General features: G+C 36.8%; 2 protein-coding genes and 1 long non-coding RNA gene across 3 annotated transcripts in view; all 3 read left to right on the top strand.

Annotated features, from left to right (window-relative positions):
• The window catches only part of LOC136261384 (adhesion G protein-coupled receptor L4-like), a 200593-nt gene extending 191603 nt beyond the window's left edge, over positions 1 to 8990 (top strand). The window contains exons 29-33 of the mRNA XM_066055389.1: positions 5171 to 5212; positions 5603 to 5654; positions 5953 to 6033; positions 8722 to 8771; positions 8822 to 8990. Of these exons, the coding sequence (XP_065911461.1) occupies positions 5171 to 5212; positions 5603 to 5654; positions 5953 to 6033; positions 8722 to 8768 (222 nt within the window). The 3' untranslated portion in view covers positions 8769 to 8771; positions 8822 to 8990. The remainder of the gene's footprint in view (positions 1 to 5170; positions 5213 to 5602; positions 5655 to 5952; positions 6034 to 8721; positions 8772 to 8821) is intronic.
• Positions 8991 to 9779: 789 nt separating this feature from the next.
• LOC136261428 (uncharacterized) lies at positions 9780 to 11418 on the top strand. Its single transcript, XR_010703894.1, has 2 exons — positions 9780 to 9981; positions 11273 to 11418. It is a non-coding gene; the product is annotated as an uncharacterized lncRNA (long non-coding RNA).
• Positions 11419 to 20401: 8983 nt separating this feature from the next.
• Positions 20402 to 21702, top strand: LOC136261394 (uncharacterized). Its single transcript, XM_066055402.1, has 2 exons — positions 20402 to 20657; positions 20808 to 21702. Exons 1-2 carry the CDS (start codon positions 20445 to 20447, stop codon positions 21492 to 21494), a joined length of 900 nt encoding a protein of 299 aa, XP_065911474.1. The 5' UTR covers positions 20402 to 20444; the 3' UTR covers positions 21495 to 21702.
• Positions 21703 to 23493: the final 1791 nt, after the last annotated feature.

Below are 23493 nucleotides of genomic sequence, written 5' to 3'. Positions count from 1 at the left end.
TAAGCCTAGTGTATTGATTAGAAATTAGTGATATTCACAGTCAATCCAGTGTCACTGAATCCTTCTTCATGGGAGTATGCAGGGGACAGTCAGGACTGCCAAAAGTGGAGAAGAAAACAGCGAATGGATAACCAACCTGTGTATTGTAGTAACTTACACAAAAGCTTGGTTGAAAATAGTAAAGAAAGAATAGCTATGATTTAATTATTTAGATAGCCCTTATTTTGTGAGAATTTAACATTGTTGCCTGTGCAGAAAATTTCACTGCTATTTAGTATTTGGCATTTACAATTATTGGGAGATAGTGGGAAACTATATTGTGAGGAGAGCAGATTCAATTTCATGCTATGGAGTCTAGTAAGCTTGCTACTAACACAGTGAGAACCCCATGTTGTTCACGTATACACAACCCTAGAGGTTAATCCTCAGTTTTCTGACTGCATTGATCCACCTCCTGACATTAGCTCAACCACCACTCCCTCACTTTTGGAACATGATTCTAGCAATATATCACCTGAACCATTCATGATAACCTATCAGAGGGACCAAGGATGGATACTATGTAGTTTAGACCAAGCCATCCCTTCCTCCCATCTACTCAGGCAGTCTGTGAGCATAAAAATGAGCACTTGCTATAAAATTGGGACATCAACCAGCTTGTTTGTTAAGTACATAGAATTGAATCTGTGTACAAGAACCAAATCCTGTCACACAGACATATGGGCTACTCTATCTATAGCTGTACTCCACAAAAATGTACATCACTGTATGAATATCATGATGGTGGTCCAAAAAGGATATTCCAGGAAGAAGTGGTTCTTCAATGTTATTACACCAATAAATTGTTGGAATGTTGTAAACATCTTTGTGGTAAGGTAGTTACATGGATGATAGCACTTGAATTATATTATTTAGCACTTCTCAGAACTAGTTATATAATATTATGCAATATCCACACAATTCCAACAGTCACTAATGGACATACAATACATAACTGTAGTCTAGTTTTATTAGTGGTCTATTTAACAGTATGAGTTCATTATTGTTGTTTGAACCTTCGTTATGTACTGATGTATTTTTTTTTCACAAATATGGGCAGCCTTACCTTCCTCTTTGAAATTGTGAACTGATTTTCTCTGACTAACTTCAACACTGTTTACTTGTTGCTCTTTATATGAGTATTATAAATCAAAGGGCTGGTAAAGCTAGAGTAAATGCATAGACTGCTGAAAAGCTATTGGTGATGTTACATAGTGTAAAAGCAAGGTGTAAAACCTTTTAGTGTGTGTGCTGTGTTACCAGTGGCATATCTAGGGGTGGGCCTATACCTTACCAAAGAATTGTGGTGCATTACCAAAGTATTTTGGTGCCATACCAGATATATTTGTATGTGAGATTGAGATACTCTAACAGAGCAGTCAATCACTCTGATAAAACAGCCACAATATTCAGAGAGAACCAGTATAGCAGACTATGCAGCAGTTATAAATGCAATTTCTGACTGGGCCTGCGAAAATAGGGCATGTGGAAAATATGGACAATTCTCATTTTCAAACATAGGGAAGCTATCACATGCTATACTGTGAATGGACACCTTGGAATTCCATGCAACAAAAAGAAATGGGATGCAAAGGAGGGCAAAGATAAGTACATGATATGTGCATTGTACATACTGTACTGCAGCATGCCAAAAGGCATCTGTCAGGCCAAAGTCATGTTGAACACTGAAAAAATCAGGCGCTTATCCTTAGCCATTATCAAGTTATGGTTGTCTGAAGGTATTAGTGAGTAAGTCAGACAGCAGCCTCACCACACAGCTGCAGTACCGTCATACTATATCATATGCATGCAGTTATGTTGATTATGCAAGTGATACACCTTGAAATAAAATAAAGCAACTGAGTGATATGTGTGTACTAACTATGTATGCATTATTGTGTGATGGAACATATAATGTTTACTCCAGTACTTTCAGTGTTGTAATTTATTAAGTCACTACACTTGTCTCAATACCTGTAGGGCTAAGCTTATGTATTAGAGAGGATTAATGAAATTGTCAGTATGCTCAAAATGTACCAGCTAAGTGACTATACCATGGTAGCAAAGCAAAGAATCTACTTTTTTGAATGTATAAGGTAACTAATAGTATATGTCAGTGCGCAAAATAAATTTTAGACATGTGCTGACACACTGTCAGGACATTATGAAAGTTGAGAGGACATAAATCAGTTTGTCAGGATGTTTAAAACTTTTTGTGCTCCATTTTTGTATGTGTTTTGCCAAATTATTTCTTTCAAGTATTGATTGGGGTCACTAATATAATGTACTGTACAACTGATTCCTACTCATCCACTCACTAACAGTGACAGATCAGACAGACACAGCATTTTAGGATTCTGGTCACATATAAGAACTCCTATACATCCAGTGCTGTTACAGGGGTATTTGTAGGAAGAGAGTCATTAGGAAAAATTACCTCAGTAGTACTTTGGCTATGTAGTCAAACTTTACTATTGCTGCTATGAAATAGTGTCACTTTCAAAATGAAAATAAATTGTAAAAATGGACTTCATTCTAGCTCACAATACAAGTTGGGTGTACAGATGAATACCACAAGTAAAAGCTATAGTAATGGCTAACAGGTTATAAGTACATTTGCCAAGTAACTAAGTCAAATAAGCTGGCACAACATGTGTACTGTAACTTTTGGTCTCTTGGGAATGGCTTTGTGGCAACACCACAAACCATGAACACATAGCTCAATTACATGCCAATGTCACTATGTCTGGCCTCTATCCTAGCCCAATATCACACTCTAAACTTGTGGTGAGGGACCCACCTATTATGCTCAAAATTTTACCTATTATGCTCAAAATTATGCTCAAGCTTTATACCTCATTTCCCATGTTTTGCTAATAAATTTGCAGTTATGGGCACATAATAAATGACTGAAGCACATCTTTGGCCTTCACATTGTATGTGACAGAAAAGATCGATATACTCTAATAGAACAGTCAGCTGCCTGATTTGTTGTAATAGAGTTATTGACTGTTCTATTAGAGTATATCAATCTTTTTCTGTGATACTGATGTATTTTAACCATCAGGAATTTGTAGTATGGCTCAAATATTCTTCCTATTATGCTAGCTGATCTCTTGAATTCTCTTCAGGGTGACTGCTCTATTAGAGTATCTCGATCTCGCACTTGCTGCACCTAGTTGGATTTCGTGCTATAACTCCGTGGCTTTAAGTCTGATTCTTCTACACCATTGATGAGCCTTTCTAAGATGATTACTCCATCTGTACAACGATTTTCAAAGCATTACCCCAAGCGGTTTATCTCGTAGGCGTGGCAAGCAGTCGTTTTTTTTTTTATTAGCTAATCTCTATTGCGTAATTGTTACACACTGTTGGTTTTTTCGTTGTATCTTCCTGTTTTTTAGCTCGATTTCTTTCAAACCACAAAAGGTTTGAGGTTCAATAGTTAACCTATTCACCCATCGATTTTCAGCTTCTTCCCATACGCGGTTTACCCTGTAGGCGTGACAACATATTGGTGTTATGTTTCGTGAATAATCGCTCATAACTCTTTGCCTGTTTATCGTATTCCAGCCAAAGTTGGTACCGAGATGCGCCTTTATATTCCCCTTCTTGTGCCAATTTTCAAGGCAATCGGATGTGGCGTTCGCGTTTTATAGCAGTTTTTGTAAGTGTGCGACAAGAGGAAGAAAAATAAGAAGAAAAAAAAACGAAGAAACTGAGCCAATTTTTGAAGTCGCATATCTCGGGAACGCTTGAAGCGATTTCGCTCAAATTTGGAATGTGGAGTGCTGCAGTTGGAGGGCATGTCCACAGCAAAAATCGTCTTGTTTCATCAAGGAAGCACAGAGCTACGGAGGTGCGAAAATTGCGTTTTCTATTTCTTCCTGTCAATATACTCACGGGTGTTACGCGCCGGCTTCTTGGGCCGCACGACATACTACCGTGTGTCTTGATCTACACCTACACAGTTAAGCTGCAGAGTAGGGTTAGCCCCCAATTAAACAAAGTTGTGGGGTCAAAGGTGATGGCCAAGAAATGGCTGCAATGATGCTAATGCCTTCAACAATAATGGTATTACTATTGTTGCAGCCATCTATTGGCTGCTGCTACCCTTGATTTCACAACTTTTACTCTGGTTTTTTGGGGACCACATCTGTTTTCACACCTTAACTGTTTTGGCACCTTCAGTAGTTCGCATACTAAATTTGAGCGTAATCAACCCAGGAATTTCCAATATACAAGCCTACAGAATTAGTTTAATGTCCTCACTTTTAATTTTTTATGTACACCTTTGAAGTTACATAAAACTTAAACACATTATCATACAAGTATGACAAACACTTGCAGAATTATTAATGATTATTTACAGAAAATATAAGACCAACAATATGTTGTCACACCTATAGGGTAAAATACTTTTGAAAAGAAGCTCAAAATTGGTACAGTATGTAGATAATTCGACCATAAAACCTAAAGCCTTTCATGTTTTGGTAGAATTCAAAGTAACAGCTAATACAAGCAAAAGGCTAATGATAACAAAATAAAAATTGCTATATGGGCACTCCATCTATAGGGCATTTATACAGCAAACTCCATCCTGCTTCATACAGGCAACATGGAGCTCCGTATGTGTGAAAATCATATTATTGTTCATCCTTTTAATAGCACACTTGTCTGGTGTAGCGCACCAGCTTGATAGGCTACACAACACATCATTTTTCTTAATTAAACTTGACAATTATACTTACAGAAAACTCATCAGGGCTGCTATATTTCTGCTGCCTACTTTAGGAGTGATGTGGATATTTGGAGTGTTGGCAGCCAATAGTGAACATGTAGCATTTGCGTGGATCTTTACCATATTAAATTCTGTTGAGGTAAATAACTTAACATTATATGGTAGTTAATTTCACATGTGGAAATGCATATAAATGTGAAGAATCAAATGTAAATATGTTAAAGCAACTTATGTACAGTACTATATTCTATTATTTATTTCAATAGGGGCTGTTTATATTTGTATTTTATATCTTACAAAATGATAAGGTAAGGAGATACAACCTGTACAGTACACACTAGTATACACTATTAATGTTTAATCCCATACAGTTCATTGGGACAATGTCTGGGAATACAAAACAGAAAACGTACCGGAAGTTCAGCTGTCAAGGTCTCCTTAATAATTTGTCTAGTCATCAGTAGCCATGCACTCAGCTGTATGCAGTGTGGATCATTCCTCTGCATTGTCCAACTAAATATCCCAAGTATGAGAAATTTTCATGCAAATGTAACCCACTTACAGTAGCTAATAAAGCAGTAAGCATGTAGAGTGTGAAACTAAAATCATTAGATTTTTTATTTTATTGTCCCTTTCATGGACTTGCCCTCCTAATCCAATGTTTTCCATTGTAGCTTGTTTAAGAGGTAAATAAATTGTCCTTTTGCAGTTAGAATATCTTGAGCATTTATTGAGTCTTGTGGCAAGCTGCCAAGTACTGGATCTGAGTGTTCTTATACAATTTGTTTGCTATGGTGTATAAACATGTGTTGTTATGTGCAGCTGACATCAATCAACAAGCATAAGACTATCTGCCAGTCTGCCACTATTGAGAGTAAGTTGTGATAGCTACTCTATGAGTAGCTACTGCATGTATTACATGTACTGTATACTTAAACACAATTAAACATAATATGTAACAAGTGCACCACATGTGTACCTAAATTACCAATCACAACAGCTAAGAAAATAAATTTGCTGTTGTATAATTATTGTGACCAATACACATCATCAATACTGCATTGATGTGTGCAACAGTTTTAGCCACAAAACATGTACAGTAGCTATCATTCCAACAGTAATTTTGCCTTGTGATTTGCACATTCTCAGAATTATAGTATATCTTCTTACAGCCACTGTTGATACTCAAAAAAGTGATTTTCATAGATCTATTACTGATGTAGATGTGGAGATCTCTGCAGGCTCTTATAACAGTAAGAGTGTGCACATACGTACAGTACCTACATATTTATTTATGTGTACACAGATACTGTATATTGTACTTTGCGTGGGAGGATCAAAGCGATTCCATGTATCATATTGTCCATACGAGACTAATCAGCTGCATAACTGTATAGTACTGTATGAGTCATATGCAGCTAATTGGGCAAATACAGTACACTTGGGCAAATACAATACAGTTATGAGGAGACTTTATTTAAGGAATTTTACAAAACAACACACTGTAAATCGCTAAAACCAGCCAAACTAATCCTACAAGTTCATTCTATGGCTAGGAATAGATTGTATAAACACTTACTGATCGCCTGATCACAAAGCTTTTTAAGCACGACTCCACTAAGACAGCATGATTGATCACGTGTGTGACCACAGATACTATACTTACAAAGGATTGGCAACGCGCATAACAACCGTTCGACAATCCTCGTTATGGTCACGTGAGTTGTTACGTAAGTGAGCGCGTCTATTGTCCTAGATACGGCTGAGACGACAGCCGTTCCCAGTGCTGTTATTCGTTGTCTACGAGAGGGGAACTACTCTTGCAAAAGATTATTGTAGCGAGTTACGACCGCAGGTCCATTTCGTCATCGCCAATGGATTTATACAAGAGATCCGTAAATCGGATGGCTGCAGGTTCGAGGCTACCTAGGTCCAGTCATGGATTTTTTCTCCTTTCTCCAACTTTTCAAACACACCTTAAGTAGTTAAAGTCTAAGTAGCTAAAGTCTTTGAGCAGGCTGTAGGACCAGGTGTCCTACAGACCTTCAGCACTTGTGCTGTAAAGCATTAATAAATAATAAAAATTAAAATCCGGTGACTCGGCTGCAGCTGAGCTGTGACGGTGGAATTAACACTGTTGTATCCGAGCTGGAATCTCACCTGAAAGGTCAACGAATGGATTATACTGCTGGTATGTGATATCAATATGATGATGTACTACTAATAAACCATAATAGTAGGCATTCCAGTATCCGAGATTTTTTAATAAAAAAATTCTCCGTATATTCCCCAATAGAATCCTGGCACAAAATAACAACTCGTGTTTAACTTGGGATTGCTCCGTCGTGCAAGCTCCAATGAGGATGAAAATTGCTGTGGGGTTTTTCCACACGATAATCATCATGAAAATCTTTGTTTTATCGTGCGCGTTACATATAAGTAAGTTTTGTGTTGTTTTGTAATCTTTTCAAGCCATGCAATGTATGCAGAATACTTTAAAACTTTTAAAAACGTACTGTTGGGTGGAAGGTAGTCACTGGTGCTTACTTTAAAGTGCGTAGTTACTTCGCTCTGGTTAGCGATTTTCAGCTCCAGAGCAATTTTCTGATGGCTGTGTCATCAGCTCAAAGGTATAAACCACTTCAAAGTCAGTATAACAATGCCATAATTGAAACTACAACTCCACCTTAAGTATTGTTGCATCATTGTGGTACCTCCACTTTAGTTGTTTACCTTTATAAGTTGTTAACTTACTTACTTGAGATAGCCACTTGCCTATGGGTATACACCATTGTAGAGAAGTGTGCAGTGGGTGAAACATATTTGCTCACCACAAAACATACAAAGATCACTGAGATCCGATACGATCTGAAGTTACTCTCATTACATGTACAAACTTGCAGCTAGAAGCAACTGCAGTTTCAAGCTAGTCCAGATTGCTAGATGGCTTCCTGATTCAATTGTGCCATTTTCCCCTTTAAAATGTATGGGGAGCCCTGGAGAAAAAATGTACCTTTTTTCAGTTTTTAAGCACTGTGCATGTCAAAGTAGCTAATTCCAACCCAACAAACTATATAGAGATCAGCATTCAATACTCTATCTAGTGAGCATATAAAAAGCCCATTTTTCCAAAATTTAAAAATCAGGCTGGAATGCCTAATAATAGTGCACCCGGCGGTTGTATGGAGTAAACATCGAGGTAAAATCGATCAATCTGCCTGTATCACTTGTATTCTTGCATACTTCCCTGCAGTCTATTTCCTATTGAACACTATCAGATGAGTATATGAAGTTGTTGTGCCTCTACTTGTGAAAGCCCCTGAAGATCCCATGGTTTTTCCCATTTTTCATGGGTACTGCACCCACAAAATCTCTAGTGCCATGAAATTCTAATATGCATATGCATTTCATGGCCTATGAAACAAATCATGAAATGACTTTTCATATTACATTCACGATTTAACTTTGATGGCATGGCTGTCATAAGCATTTCATGGTGTAGTGCTCTGGTATAGTGCATTAACTACATACGGTATGTGTCTGCCTTGGTTGAGAGGTCAGCAACCAAGTAATTAGCTGGAGTGAAAGATTTCAGATTTCAAGAATTGACGTACAAGATTTAGAGCTTGTTGCTGACCCCTCAGCACTGAGTAGTTGCAACTGATCACACAAGCTGTGATAGATGCGATTGTAATGCTGTGTCAATTTCATTATCCTCCCGAACTAGTGATTTTTCTGTAACTATGAAATCAATTCTAAGAGGGAATTCAACAAATCCATCTATGACATGTCTACATTTCATGGCTGTTCCTTAAGAGTACGTGGTTATATTGATCTGAATAATATGTCAGGTTTCATAACAGAGTAACAGCATCTTAAACAGCAATTTGTATTATTGTTACAACAATATTATAACCATGCACTGTTTGTCACTTTTCTAGCATTTTTTACAGTCTACAAAAGGGTGGAAACATGCTATCAACAATAGTTGGTATGTGGTTGTGCTATTCAGTATACTGTGCTTATTTTGTACTGATACAGAGTCTGAACTGCAGTGGACAATACTGAACATGATGTGCCGAGGTAGTATCAGGCAAACTCATTTCGGTTCATGGCTACTAAATAACAGTTATTGTATTTGTCTATAATGTATGGTGTGTGTATACGTTTTGTTCATGATTGATACTGGCGACGCCAGGTTTGTATGCTACCTTCAGTGTGACATGGGTACATCAATTCGATATCCAGTGGACCAACTATATCAATGTAGGCTCTTGATTGACTACTGTATGCACCAATATAAACTACGTTGATGTCTCACATATAGTGTGCTTCACTACTAGCAGCTTCATTTTGCTTCCACTACTGTCTCCCTCACTGCGTCTAGATAAAATGACCATCTCAACCAAGTGGTGGATGGCTATACACCAATGACTGTGACTTCAGGGCAATACATTGAGCTGCTGGATCACATGTATTGATGGCTAATGCCACATCTGAATTTGAGCTCATGCATGTTTGCATTCCATTACCATAACATTAAGCTCTCTTTTGCTGTATAGTAACTTACTGTTTCTTCTCCCACTACTACGACAAAACTCCACAAATCAACATAACGAAATGACTTCAAAATGAGCTTCAAATCACAACTTAGGAAATAATTTTAGCCTCTATGAAACAAAGCAGTACACTTTACTAATGGTTTCAAGTATTCTCTTATAAATTGTGTTCAACAAAGCGGTTGTATTTCTTTGTAAAAACTCCACAAGTGTGAATAGCCATGAGTTTTGGAACTTCTTTACACGCTAGGTTGATGTTTTAGGGTGTGTTACGCTATTTTCCTTTATCAGTTACTCACCTAGTAGTGCTGGGCTCTTTTGAAGAAGGTTGTACGTCAATAGAGATAACTACCCGTGCTACGGAAGAAGAAACTAAGAATCTTGTGCGTCTAGTAACCGGGCAGAGGGCGCGTAAAGACCATAACGAGGATTGGATATGACGTCACTATTGTTTTGATCGCGCGTTGCCAATCCTTTGTAAGTATAGTATCTGTGGTGTGACATTGTAAATCACTAAAACCTAGCCAAACTAATCCTATTAGTTCATTCTACGACTAGAAATAGATTAGTTAAACACTTACCGATGAAAGATGCAGCGGTTTGAGTACTAGAGAAAATCACTCCAAGCCAGACAACCAGGAAGTAAGTACAATGTAACAGTTAAAGCACCGTCTATGCTTGTGTGTATGAAAAATATAGCACTTGGGGGGGGGGGGGGGGGGGCTCGAGGCAACTACAGCACTCAGCTTCACCTTGTGCTGTATTAGCTTCTCAACTTGCCCCCTTGTGCTGTATTTTCCATACACATGCACAGCGGTGTTTTAACTCTAACAAACAGTATAATAATGTCACATAGTATGGTAGTACTGTGCGTATAACAGTGAGTCATAACACTGTAGTAGGGATCATGAAGGTTGTGCTTCTGCTTTCCTACCAAAAACAAAAACCAAACACCAGTTACACTTTTCCGCTTGATGGGCATGATTAAGCCCAAACATGCCTTCAAAGTGACCTGAAATGCTTTCAACAAGTTTCTATGAAATTTTGATTTTGTTCTGTAACCAGATTTATACTGAGTAATGGACTAACTAACTAACTAACGATGTCTACAGCCAAGCTTATATACATGAATATAGTTTGATTTTTTCACTACTGTTTGATATTACGTGGACCCAAAACATGCTACAGTATAATGAGTTCATATATATTATAATGAACTCTTGGTAATACATATATTATGTTCCCTACTGCAGCAGCAGCAACTAAACTTCATGCATCATGGACTTACCTTTGTATCCCAACGTGTTACAGATGTAGAACATGTTTCTCTCACATTCACTGTGGAAATCACAACATGTAGCTTTCCCACTATAATCATGATTGTCAATGCAAAAAATTATTGATGCGCTATGTGCTCACTTTAATGATATATAGCAGAGAAGAAATAAAACAATGAGAATTTGATACTTGTACATAGTTGAGTTGCTTGTTCAGACATGTGATAATTGATATAAGTATGTCTGAATAACACCATTGCACTGCAAAGAGAAATGAAACAGAGAAGGAGGGCAAAGTTTAACCCATGATGTGTGAATTATGCCAGAAGCTATTTGTCAATTTGATAACGACAACGTCTAAGTGTAACTTGTAAGCAGAAAACTCAAAGGTTGTGAGCATCAGTCAGTTAATTATCTAGTCAACCATAGAGAATGCACTAAGTACAAAATTTTATAGCAACTCATCAAAATTTTGTATCACATTGAAGGCATATTTGTCTTGATTATATTCTTACCAAGCCATCATGAATGTTGAAGCTGATATTTGGTTAAATTTGGTAGGGCATTTATGAACTCAACTATAAAGTATTATCATTATGTATACAGTGAGATTCATATCATTGTTTGCATTTTTTATCTACAATGTTTTGGTGTAGGTAAAATGCCTACAGAAGAAACGAAGTTACATTGACTGTTTAAGGTGTAAATGAGCAACATTACACATATTACACAATAATAGATGCTACCTGTACCACTAGCATGTATGCTAATAGTTTATTATTTTATTTCTTATGAATAACAATCGTACAGATGTGTAAGTAAAAAATAAGAATTTCAAGTTTTGATTAGGGATCATCGAAATAAAAAGTAGTGAAACAAGGCTGCACCATCAGATAGCGGACATTAAATCCTAATTCAGTCAATACCCATGACTTTACACAGCATTAATGTAGTTCACTCACTTGTCACTGATCATTCTCCCACACAGGTGTTACTGACTGGTCTATCCACACCACTGTCATCTGATGGTGGTGAGTTTGGTAGTTGTACAAGGACTCTGGGAAAACTTAACCAAAATTGAAGGGTGGGACTTAAATTAGGAAGTTACCTTATATGTATATTAGATGGCTTGGTGAGTACTTTTGAATGGCAAAGGAGATTTTTCAGACTTTTGACACAGCTTGGGTGCCTAGTATACAGTGAGGCAGACCCTAGACCTCAGGGAATTATGCTCTAAATTTTCATCATTATTCTATTCCAAATTTCTCCAAAAAAGTTATTATTATGTTTTTATTATTCCCAAAATGAACTCATTATTCTCAAAATTATTCCCAATTTTTATAAACATTATTTGACTTTTGCATTTTATATGTTTAGAAAGATTTGGAGTAGTAGTCGTCCTGTTCTATTAGACAGGAAAGCTATCTTTTAACTGTCAAGATGCTTAGTTACTAGTGCAATAGAGTAAAGATTATTCGGCTGACTGTTCTATTACAGTAGTCAACTGCTCTATTAATTAGGGTGTCTCGATCTTGACTTACATAAAATTATATACCGGTATATATTATGTGAATTATGCTTTTAAGTCACTTCAAAATTCCAGAATAATTCCCAATTCTTTTATTCCATCATTATGCTCAAAATTATACAGGCATAATTCCCTGAGGCCTAGCAGACCCTATTAGAGTCCTTGTATTATCACATCCAGGATGGAGATACTGAATTGTGGGAAGATGCACACCTGCCACCATGTATTCAGCCGTGCTTATAATTACACTTAACTCTAACAATGGATACTTTTGTTGGCACACAGAGAGTAGCATTACAGTGGAACCTGTCTATTCTGGTCGTACGTAACACTGGTAGCACTGTTTCTGTGACTTTGGGTAGCATTAGCACTAACAAGCTATTGCTAACCCACTTATGTGGATATGCAATATGGCTGACTCACATGACACCTGAAGTGAGTACAAATTACACATGATACAGTTAGAAATGCGTTCCTATGTAACCTAAATCAAAACATTGGATACACAAATTCTTACGGAGTTAATTAACCAAAAGTATTATATACTATTGCTTGTTGTTTTTTTGTAATTTTTTGATCCCCTTGCTTTTACAGCTGCATGCACATGTCTACAGTTATGTGTGCATGATCACCACCCTCTTCCAACTTTACACACATTGGGTTGCTTAAGGCATTGCATGGATGTCAAATTTTCTCAGGTGCTGTGATTAACTTGCTTGCTTCATATGCAATAACAAACTATATAAACACAAATTAATGCACAACCACACATAAATAAACACATCAGATATAAAATATAATAGTACACTGGGTAACCGGGGGCCTGTTTGGTGACAGACAGAGTAAACCTGGTACAAATCAATGGTATGGGAGAAAAGGGATTCTTCCTTTTGTCCTTTTTGTCTGTGGCATGCATGCATGATGGCTCACCCTTAGCAATTAGTTGAGACTGATGAGTCATGCTGTTCACACTATGCAGCACATGTTGAATGCTGCACAAGTGCAAATTTCAATCAACACTCACTAACTTTTCTAATTAATGCCTGCATAACTAATTACTGGTTCCTACATTAATTTGGTTTAAATATGCATGTAAACCTCATTTAATGTAGTTCGGTCACCTCTAACATATATATCTGTCACCGATCTTTCTTCCACACAGGTGTTACTGACTGGTCTATCCACCACCATTATAATATGATGGTGGTGGGTTTGGTAGTTGTACAAGGACTCTGTCTGCTGTGGGAAAAAATCTAACCAAAATAGAAGGCTGGGACTTAAATTGGGACGTTATATGTATTAGATGGCTTGGTGAGTACTCTGGGAATTTTTTCAGACTTTTGATATAGCTTGAGTGTATCAGGCCATTGAACGGCATGGGAAATGACTTTCTATCCAAGCAAGGACCCCAAGGTCCAAGATATATTATATGTAAAAGTTTCCCATGGTAGGACAGTCTCTAAAGCGCAGTTAAACACATTTAGGCAGAGAAGAGAACAACCTTCATTCACAGTAGCAAACAGCAGCACAATTATGATCAATCAGTCTGCTTTTATAATCCAAACATTGCATCATATTTATAATACATTATAATTGTAAGGTCTCTGATTCTCATCATCTCCCCTTTGACTGAGTTCGACCCGAACATCTTCTTTTAGCCTCTCAGCTTCTCAAGGAGTAGGGACGGTCCTGATGGTTAGTCTGTTGATCATCTACTGTATTAGATCCTGAATGGTCTGATCCTTGTGTCTCTACCTGTAGGGATTGATTATAATCACTTGTCTCTGCTGATATGTGCATGTCTGCTTGTATAGCATCCAAATGGTTTAGGACATATTTGGGTGGCCTGCCAGGCCTAGTTCTTTTATTGCCATACCAGTAGAATCCAACTGGGAATGATGGTGGGCAATGTTGAATTCTTGACTAGCGTACCTGAATCTGTTGGTCTTCAGTAAAATAGATCTTTGTCACTCCAAAAATCTGGATCACTAAAGGATACTATCCAATATGGCGCATACCTAGTAGGGAAGGATCCAGGGGGGAGTGCAAAGGGTTCCATGAAACCCCCCTTGAAAGAGCCTCTCTTACTCGAGATACTCTAATAGAGTAGCCAAGATCGAGATACTCTAATAGAGCAGTCAAGATCTAGATACTCTAATCGAGCAGTCACAGTTATAAATACGGAAATATAGTTTTTTTGGTCTTTGACTTACAGTAAGGATTCTAGAGTGGATGCCCCCTTTTAAAAGTCTGGATCCGCCCCTGCCTAGGTTGAGACAACTTCCTATTCTTGCCTGTCTCTTCTTGTGAAAAGTAAACCAGTACCCAGTCTCCAGTCTTGAACTTAGTTGTTGTTGCTGACTTGTCATACTGGTACTTGTATTGTCTTCCAGCTTTACTAGTTTGCTCTGCCAAATGTCTTGCTGATGAAAGGGATAAGACTACTTGCTTTCTGTAGTCATTGATATTAACAATAGTTTTAAGTGACTTGATTGGTAGCTAGGCTGCATCTGTTGGTGCCTGACAATCAAAGCCAAACAACAAAAATGAAGGTTTTTCGCCTATTGAACTGTGGGGTGTATTTCGATAAGTTCACAAAAGACCACTGATGTACTGGTCCCACTGCAATCCAAACCTTGCTGCTTGTTTCCTTAGCATCATTTTAAGTGTCCTGTTGAAGCTCTCAACTGCTCCATTACATTGGGGACAACTTGCGAAAGTATTCAATTTGTTAATTCTCAACATCTTAATAGTGTCCTTCATCAAAAACGATAAGAGGTTAGTACCCTGCAATGCCTCAGGAACCCCAAAGGTAGGTATAACTTCTTCTACAAGAGTTGCAGTACCACACAAATGTGTCAAATGATAATGCAGTAATATCATGATGGACGGCTGGCAGGTCACTTCCCAGGTCCTAAAACCTTGGTACGAAGCTGGTGGTGGCCACGAATGTATTCTGATGCTTTGGAGTATGCTAACAATTATCCTCATCGTCAAGGTGCAGAAAGACAACAGAAGCCACCACTACATCAGATAGTCAGGGTAGACATAATGGAATTACCCATCACTTCTAGAGGTAACTGCTACGTATGTGATTGTGTTGTTTATGAAATGGTCAATGGTTTTCCCACAATAATCATAAGATTAAAGATTAAACAGAAGTATGAATAGTGATAAAATACATTGATAAGTAGTCGGAAATTAATCATATCTATACACTCTTATTATTATTGTGTAATGTACAGGACCTCAGTAACGAGTATAAAATCTGTACATGATTAGCTAGCAGCTAAATTTAGTTGCTAAAAGTGTTTTAATATTGTCAGTTTCTACAACATGATCAGGAAGAGAATTCCACAATCTAATAGCTCTGAGAAAAAAGAAGTTCAGATAGGAATCAATTCTGGAGGGTAAGTGTAAATATTTCTTACTACTACTACTACTACTACTACTACTACTACTACTACTACTACTACTACTACTACTACTACTACTACTACTACTACTACTACTACTACTACTACTACTACTACTACTACTACTACTACTACTACTACTACTACTACTACTACTACTACTACTACTACTACTACTACTACTACTACTACTACTACTACTACTACTACTACTACTACTACTACTACTACTACTACTACTACTACTACTACTACTACTACTACTACTACTACTACTACTACTACTACTACTACTACTACTACTACTACTACTACTACTACTACTACTACTACTACTACTACTACTACTACTACTACTACTACTACGGATTTGATAAAATTTAACATGTACTATTGTACAGACAATAATGGTGAAACAAGCAAAGCCTAAGTTACACCACACGTAAATTGATATTGTTAAGAATATTAACTGTTCCCAATATGGCTGCCTTTTGTAAGTAAGTTAGCAAAAGTTAATTGGGTAAACTACTACTACAACCACTACCACTACCACTACCACTACCACTACCACTACTACTACTACTACTACGGATGGAGTTAGGGTAATTTGAAGGATGTGATCATATATAAGGGATGTCTACTTGATGACTAATAATTTTATACTACAACAAGACTAGTTTATAGCAGTGTAATACAAGGTAGATGTCCAGCATAACAGTGTTAATAAATGAGATATATACCTATCAGGATGCATATGCAGTAATGCTTGTTTACAGTGATAGATCATAGTAAATTCACAGTGATAGATTCTCTAGAGCATACATATCATATGTTTGCTACACAACACCCTGGATGACTGACTATAGCTAATATGGCTATACATTATAGCTAATATGGCTATACATTAGTGGCCATTAAGCTATTAATTACAGCTACAAATCAGGAACTGACCAATAGTTGTGACCAGGTTTGACAAAACCAAAGTACTCGTGGTTGGTCTATGACCATGAAAATATTATAATTTGCCACAAAAAAATTTATGGTATTAGATATCACAATGTGTATGTGCATGCGGGGTGTACACTACAGTGTAGCTACATATCTAGTCGTGGTTCAGTACTGTACTCTAGTTGGGGAATTAACAGTATGAACTACAGTGACAACTACTGTCCTAACAGTACTAGTGCTAAAATTACAATCAACTGTTGTGCCTCATGTTATGGTGCCTCGTGCTGTGGTGCCTCATGTTGTGGGTACCTCATGTTGTGGGTACCTCATGTTGTGCCACAACACAGCTCAACACTTAATGCTATTGAATGACATATTGTAGAATATTACTTAAACCATAAATATACTTTGTTGAAGTTATGGAGCATGACAGCATACATTAAAATAAAACGCTTTCAAAGTAGCTAATAAGGAATTCAAATAAACAGAAAGCCTTTTGCTGTGTTATCACCATAAAGCTCTTCTATACTTACATATCAATAATCTACAGCAGTTGACATTGGCATTGTGGTATACAGTGAAGGATCGATACATGGCTATGAATGTACAAACTAGGTATGAACACAGATTAAGGTGTTGCATACATACCTACAGTACCAAACAACCAACTAAAATCATTATTGGCCATCATGATTTTAAATATTTTGCCTTCCTACCCCACACAAGCAATATCATGCTTCATTAAACTAATGTTCAAGGTACTTGCATTAAAATTGTTTACTGTATAATCCTATTTTATGTACTCATTAATACATTCCTGTATTATGTATTTTACCTCAAACTACAGTACACGTCCTTTCATCACTAAAATTAATGTGATCATGATTATTACTTAGTATAATATCATGAATAAAATAAGCGATTTGGTTACATTTGAAAGTGCAGAACTTCATATAGTGTAAACTATTATACAGTAACTATAACCACAAATGTGGAATAAGTATACTAGTAATAGAATGGGTAACAGTGAAATTTGGGATAAATACTGTACCATGAATGGTGCATTGAAAATGGGTAAAATTTCATGAGGCAAAGCCAAGTGAATTTCCATTTTCAATGCAACAAGAGTAGTATTTATCCCAAATTTCACTGCTACCCATTCAATTCCAAGTTAATAACATACTTGTACTTTGGTTTCCAAGCAACAGTTGTTAGGATCTGGTTGCTATGGCTCACATGGAGAATCAAATCAAAATAGCCCATAGCAACCATTGCTAGGGCAACCAGCAACATGATAACATTAGCAACCATTGCCATGGTGACTATTTCTAAGGTAATAAAACATTTGAGCCATAGCAACTAACCATTGCTAAGCAACTGCGCTACATACTCTAGCCAATGAAAATGTAATTACAACTTTTCACTGATAGCAGTGAAATTAGGGTTTAATTTCACTGCTAGTATTGGGACTATTGTATGGGCGGTGAAACAGGTATGACATTATAATAGCAACAAGATTTCTATATACAAAAATTATCCTTCATCTAACAGATTTTTCTCTGTACAATACTGTACAATTAGTTAATGTATGCAGGCAGAAATTTACTGTTAATTTTAATTGTAATATAAATGCATTAAGCTGTGGAAAAGGACAGGGACATGTACCTTCCCCCTCAAACCAAGAAAATTCAACTGAAAGTTTACAAAATACTTTTAATAGAATCACAGCATATCCAATTTTACAAATCCTTACAGTGCATTCAATTTGCAATTGTCAGTACAGAGAGTCAAAGTCTCACACTACTATCAGCAGTCATGATCAGTCTACTCACTGCATAAAAAATATGTTTCCATGATGTTTCTATACTGAAGTGTAAATGAAACTTTCAGGAAATGTATATACGTTTCTACAAAAAAAATTCACAGTTCATGTACAGTTTTTGAATAGAATTCAGCACATCCCTTTAAGAAAATTTCTGAAAATGTAAATTAATTGTGACAATTCCTTGCACTTGGATTACAAACGCCTTGTGGAAATCACTGTTGAAACTAACAAAATTAATAAAGATCAGAAAGATTATTATAATTGAACTATTGTACTACAACATCAGAATAATACTACTGCTACTTACTACCCGATGTGCCACACTATTGTACTGTGTATCAACTACTTTTTTGCTGAATGATAGACTGATACGATTACAACATGAAACCCTTCTGGAACGTGCCTTGCTTTTTGGCATGTTACATTCGCTGAAACAAAATCAGTTAATCAATTTGATTGCATCAAGAGTTCATAATATATTCATTTAGACTCTTGATTGCATACATTTTAGTAGCAAAGCAACTCATTTTAGAGTATATATATATATATATATATATGCCTCCCAAACAGGTAACAAAGTTACCACCCTACCAGATGGAGTAGTTAGGTCGACTAATGCATTTAACAGCTCACCAAAGTAACCAGGGGGATGCTGCACAGAAAATGGCATTATCTCACCTAACAGCACGTACCTTTATACACCACCTCTAAAATTATTATTTTTATTATCATGTTGTTTATTATGAACAGTAACAATGGGGTGTATTCCTTTATCCAGATTCTTAGGTATGTACGATCCAAAGTATCAACTAATTACATAAGTAACCATTATTATTATTATCTTCTATCCAACATCTATCCAATGCTGCTTTCAAATAAAACTAGAAAACTGCATCTAAGTGAAGTTTACTTGAATTGCTGATTAGTTATCCTACTATTAAATACATTTCTTATGACATTAATTAATACTAAAGCAATGACTGAAAAACACAAAATTAACATCTTCTCAAAATGTGACCGGATTTGCGAAAAGGGGTCTTCCACACGCATCCAGTTCTATGAACTTGGAAGACCATAACTTAGTGTTGAAATAAGAGAAATAAGATACAAATCTGAAATTTCCTCCATCTATTGACCCATGTTGGTGTTCACTACTGCCCAAATTTCAAGTTAATAACTCTTTCCAATCTCAAGTTATGAATTGTCAACGTTCATAATGTGTGTGGAAGACCCCTTTTCGCAACTCCGGTCACAAATGCAGCTAGTCATAACCTGTTAATATGTTACAACAATTATAGAGATGGCAGCATTAAACCTTCAAATGATTTACATAATAATTATGGTAGCTGTTTTGTTACTATTCTGGCATGTAGATCTTTAAACACACAATGATTTAAAATTAATATACACCCCCCCCCCCCCTGTACTTACATTAACATTTAAATGATGGATTTGTACTGCATGAGGAAGTGTATGAGCAAATAGCCTTTCTCACTAGACCAAGAATTTGATTAGCCTTGTGGCAAACACTTCTTCAAATTTAAGATCTTTCATCTGTTGATCCTGTGACACTTCAACTGCAGCCAAATTTGATTATCAATTAGGGGCACCATATGTGTTCATCATAATTATACTAACAGAAGTTGCTATTAACTGTAGTTCACAGAGCATTATAGATCCTGGGATAAGCCTCAGCTACTCACATTTAAGCACCACTTCACATTTAATATAATCTAAGTGAGTTTATCACTAAAAGGAATACTAATGGTATAACTTTTGCTCACATTAATTTTATCTCACTTTACTTCACAACACCTAGAATCTGTTAACACGACACCTTACATAGTTATAAGTGTAAAACAAACAAGTGGATTGAAAAACTCTTCAAAACTTCTCTTGTATTAGGACTTCAAGTCCTACTGCAAAATAAGGCCTAACAGTAAGATTCAATAGTCAGGCTTAGTGTAGAGTGATTACATCACATAGAGCAGATTATGTCACTCTAACATTTAGGTAATGTATGATCAGGATGTAGGGATTCCTAAGCACACTTATAAAAGAATCAGCAGTATCAGTATTCTTCAGTACATGCTGAGAATATTGCAGTGAAAATGTATTTTCTCTCTATGATAGTACTTGTCTTCACAGCAGTGACTAGTGGCTCAGCAGCACTGATCCAAAAGGTGGAGGATGATTTCTACAAAGAACTGGGAATGACTGCAGAGTATCCAGCAGAGTCTTGCAGGGAGATTTACAACAAAAATCCTGTTGGCCGTACCCAGTCAGGATATTACTGGGTCAGATCATGTGAAAAAACAATGAAGGTGATATATATATATATATACATATTATAGCAAGAAATATATATATTATGAACTCTTGATTATAGACAATCATGCATGCAATCAGCTTAACTGGATGTCATAGTGTATACAGCATATTTTTAAAAGATATATATTTTTTTGCTATGATAGGTCTACTGTGACATGCACATGATCTGTGGCTGTATACAAGGTGGATGGATGAAGATTGCTGATGTACATGATGGTGAAAACTGTCCATCAACATGGATAAATTTTACAATACCTAATACCTCAAAAAAAGTGTGTAGGTCTGGTAAAGATGCTGCAGGAATCTACTCAGCAACTTATTCAACTGAAGGAGCTTGTGAAGGCTTTCAACATTTTTGTGGTAAAGTAATCGGTTATCAACGAGGATCTCCTAGTGCATTTATTGGGGGGACTAGAAGTATTGATGGAATCTACCTTGAAGGGATTTCTATAACTTATGGTAAACCTCGAAAACATCTCTATAGCCTGGCAGTTGGACTTACAGCAACATCTTCTTCACAACAATCATCTAATTGTCCTTGTTCTAAGTATCCTGGAAGTCTGCCACCTGCCTATGTGCGTGATTACTTCTACTGTGACTCTGGAAACCTTGGAGTACCGAGTGTAAATAAGTATTTTCCTGACAATCCTCTGTGGGATGGTGAAGGTTGCTCAACAGCTTACAGCTGCTGTGCACAACCCGGAATGCCATACTTTTATCATCGACTTCCAGTACCAGTCAAGGAAGACATTGAAGTTAGGATGATGGCTGATGAAGTATTTTCCAATGAAGCAGTTATGGTTGGTACCATGGAACTCTATGTCTTGTAAACCAACTGAACTTGGATGCAAGATCATTAGCTAGTAGACTGTAAAACATTTAGGCATTTTGTTGACTGGTAGGAAATGTTTATGTAGTTTTTAGTTGATAGTTTATTATTAACAGTAAAATTTAATGTGAATTCAATGCATTTACAGTAGCCGTACTATTATGGTATGTACAGTGCTGACTATTTCTCCATTATAATTGCATGCACAATTTTCAGGGTTGGTATGTAATACTGTTACAGTAGTTATACCATGGCCACAAGGGATTTGTATATTGTAGTATATACATCTGAGGGAAGCAGGCCCGAGGGTGTGTACATAATAGTGAATCCCGAGAGGCCATGATATCAGTAACAAGTAGCTATTAGGAAAAATTAGTTCAATTAGAGATCATGGAATAAGGTATAGGGAAACAAGGGAGGTCACCTACATCTTCAGATATACTGTACTAGTGGACATTTAATCTGTGATTCAATCTATATTTATTTTATACCTATGAATGAAGTAGGGATTAATTATAAATGTCCACTAGTATTATTATCTGTTAGGTGTATCCCTTGTTTCACTACTTTGTATGTCTATGATCCCTACTATAATCCTAATTTTAAAAATTCACTTCTGCTGTATACCTAGCTACCTTAAGTTACCACAGTACAATCATTACCTACAGTGGGATGTAAACCACTAATAATGCACCTAACGTGATGCCCTTTGAAGTCATAACTATAGTATTACTCTGGTATGTGACTATATTATGTGACAATCATATTATTCATATTAGCCATAAGTGATGTGCTATTTCACATAGTCACCTGTGTACAGTGATTAATAAATTAAATGGTCCTCTTTTAGTCACAGATTCTTCACAGCTGTCATGTCACAAAACCTGTATAAGACATGCAGCAAATACTTTAGCTGTTGATACAGTATATTGGTAAGTATTACACTCAGTATACCAAATTATTTGTATCTACTGTATACATTAAAACAACATGAGCTCAATAATAATAGATACATCAGCATAATATTATTATGTTGAGTCCAGCATACATCAGTTGTATTATTAGCTAGGCTTGGTAACTCTATAGTTAGTAATCATTTTATGGCATTGTATACTGATTTAAAAAGCATAGTTCACTTCACAGAGCACATCATAAGCAGGGGCATAGCCAGCCAATATTTGATGGTTGGGCATAACATCAACTTAACTACACACACAAGAAACACGCTCACTTTCATGTGAGACATTATCAAAGAAAAATTGCACAGCTACCTGTGCTATAGTGTACACAAATGCTAGTTGCATGCATGCAAACATTTACTAGCTATTATGCTATCATAGATAGTATGATGCTATTCTATTAAACTTGTAGGGCAGGTATCCACCAACGATCGTCAAAGCCGAACATCACGTGACATCAAACTGCTGAACCTTTACAAGAACCAACAATATAAACAGTTCATCACATGCATACTTAGTACAATCAACTGGCAGTATAGCTTACAGACCAACCACCCAGGGAAGCCCACAGGGGGGAGGGGGGGGGGGGGGGGACAACTGGGGCATTTTGCCCCGGGCCCCAGCCTGAAAGGGGCCCCAGGAGGCCCCATGAAGGGCCCCCTAAATACCTGTTTAAAAGATTGATATACTCTAATAGAGCAGTCAGATCTAAATACTCTAATAGAGCAGTCACAGTATTCTTCAGAGGAGCAGTGTAGCAAGCTTATAGATAAGGAGATCTAATCCAAAACAACCAAGCTGTAAAAAAAGTGTGCGGCCCTCAGAAAGGCTATGGTGAAAAAAGATGTGAAATCCAAGGTGGCGGCCAAGAAATGGCTGTGATGGTAGGTTAATGGTAAAAATTTTAATAATGACAATTCAGGTAAATTTTGTGAAGCGGCACAAAAATTCACCTGAATTGTCGTTATTAAAATTTTTACCATTAACCTACCATCACAGCCATTTCTTGGCCGCCACCTTGGATTTCACATCTTTTTTCAC

The sequence above is a fragment of the Dysidea avara genome, chromosome 1, assembly GCF_963678975.1.
Source record: "Dysidea avara chromosome 1, odDysAvar1.4, whole genome shotgun sequence".
Taxonomy (NCBI): Eukaryota; Metazoa; Porifera; class Demospongiae; order Dictyoceratida; family Dysideidae; genus Dysidea; species Dysidea avara.
The sequence above is the reverse complement of the archived record's forward strand: the minus strand, read 5'-3'. Positions and strand labels throughout refer to the sequence as shown.

Coding starts and splice junctions, on each gene's coding strand:
- LOC136261394 (XM_066055402.1), top strand. CDS start 20,445: ATGTATTTTCTCTCTATGATAGTACTTGTCTTCACAGCAGTGACTAGT. Junction 20,658..20,807: donor CATGTGAAAAAACAATGAAG/GTGATATATATA, acceptor TTGCTATGATAG/GTCTACTGTGACATGCACAT.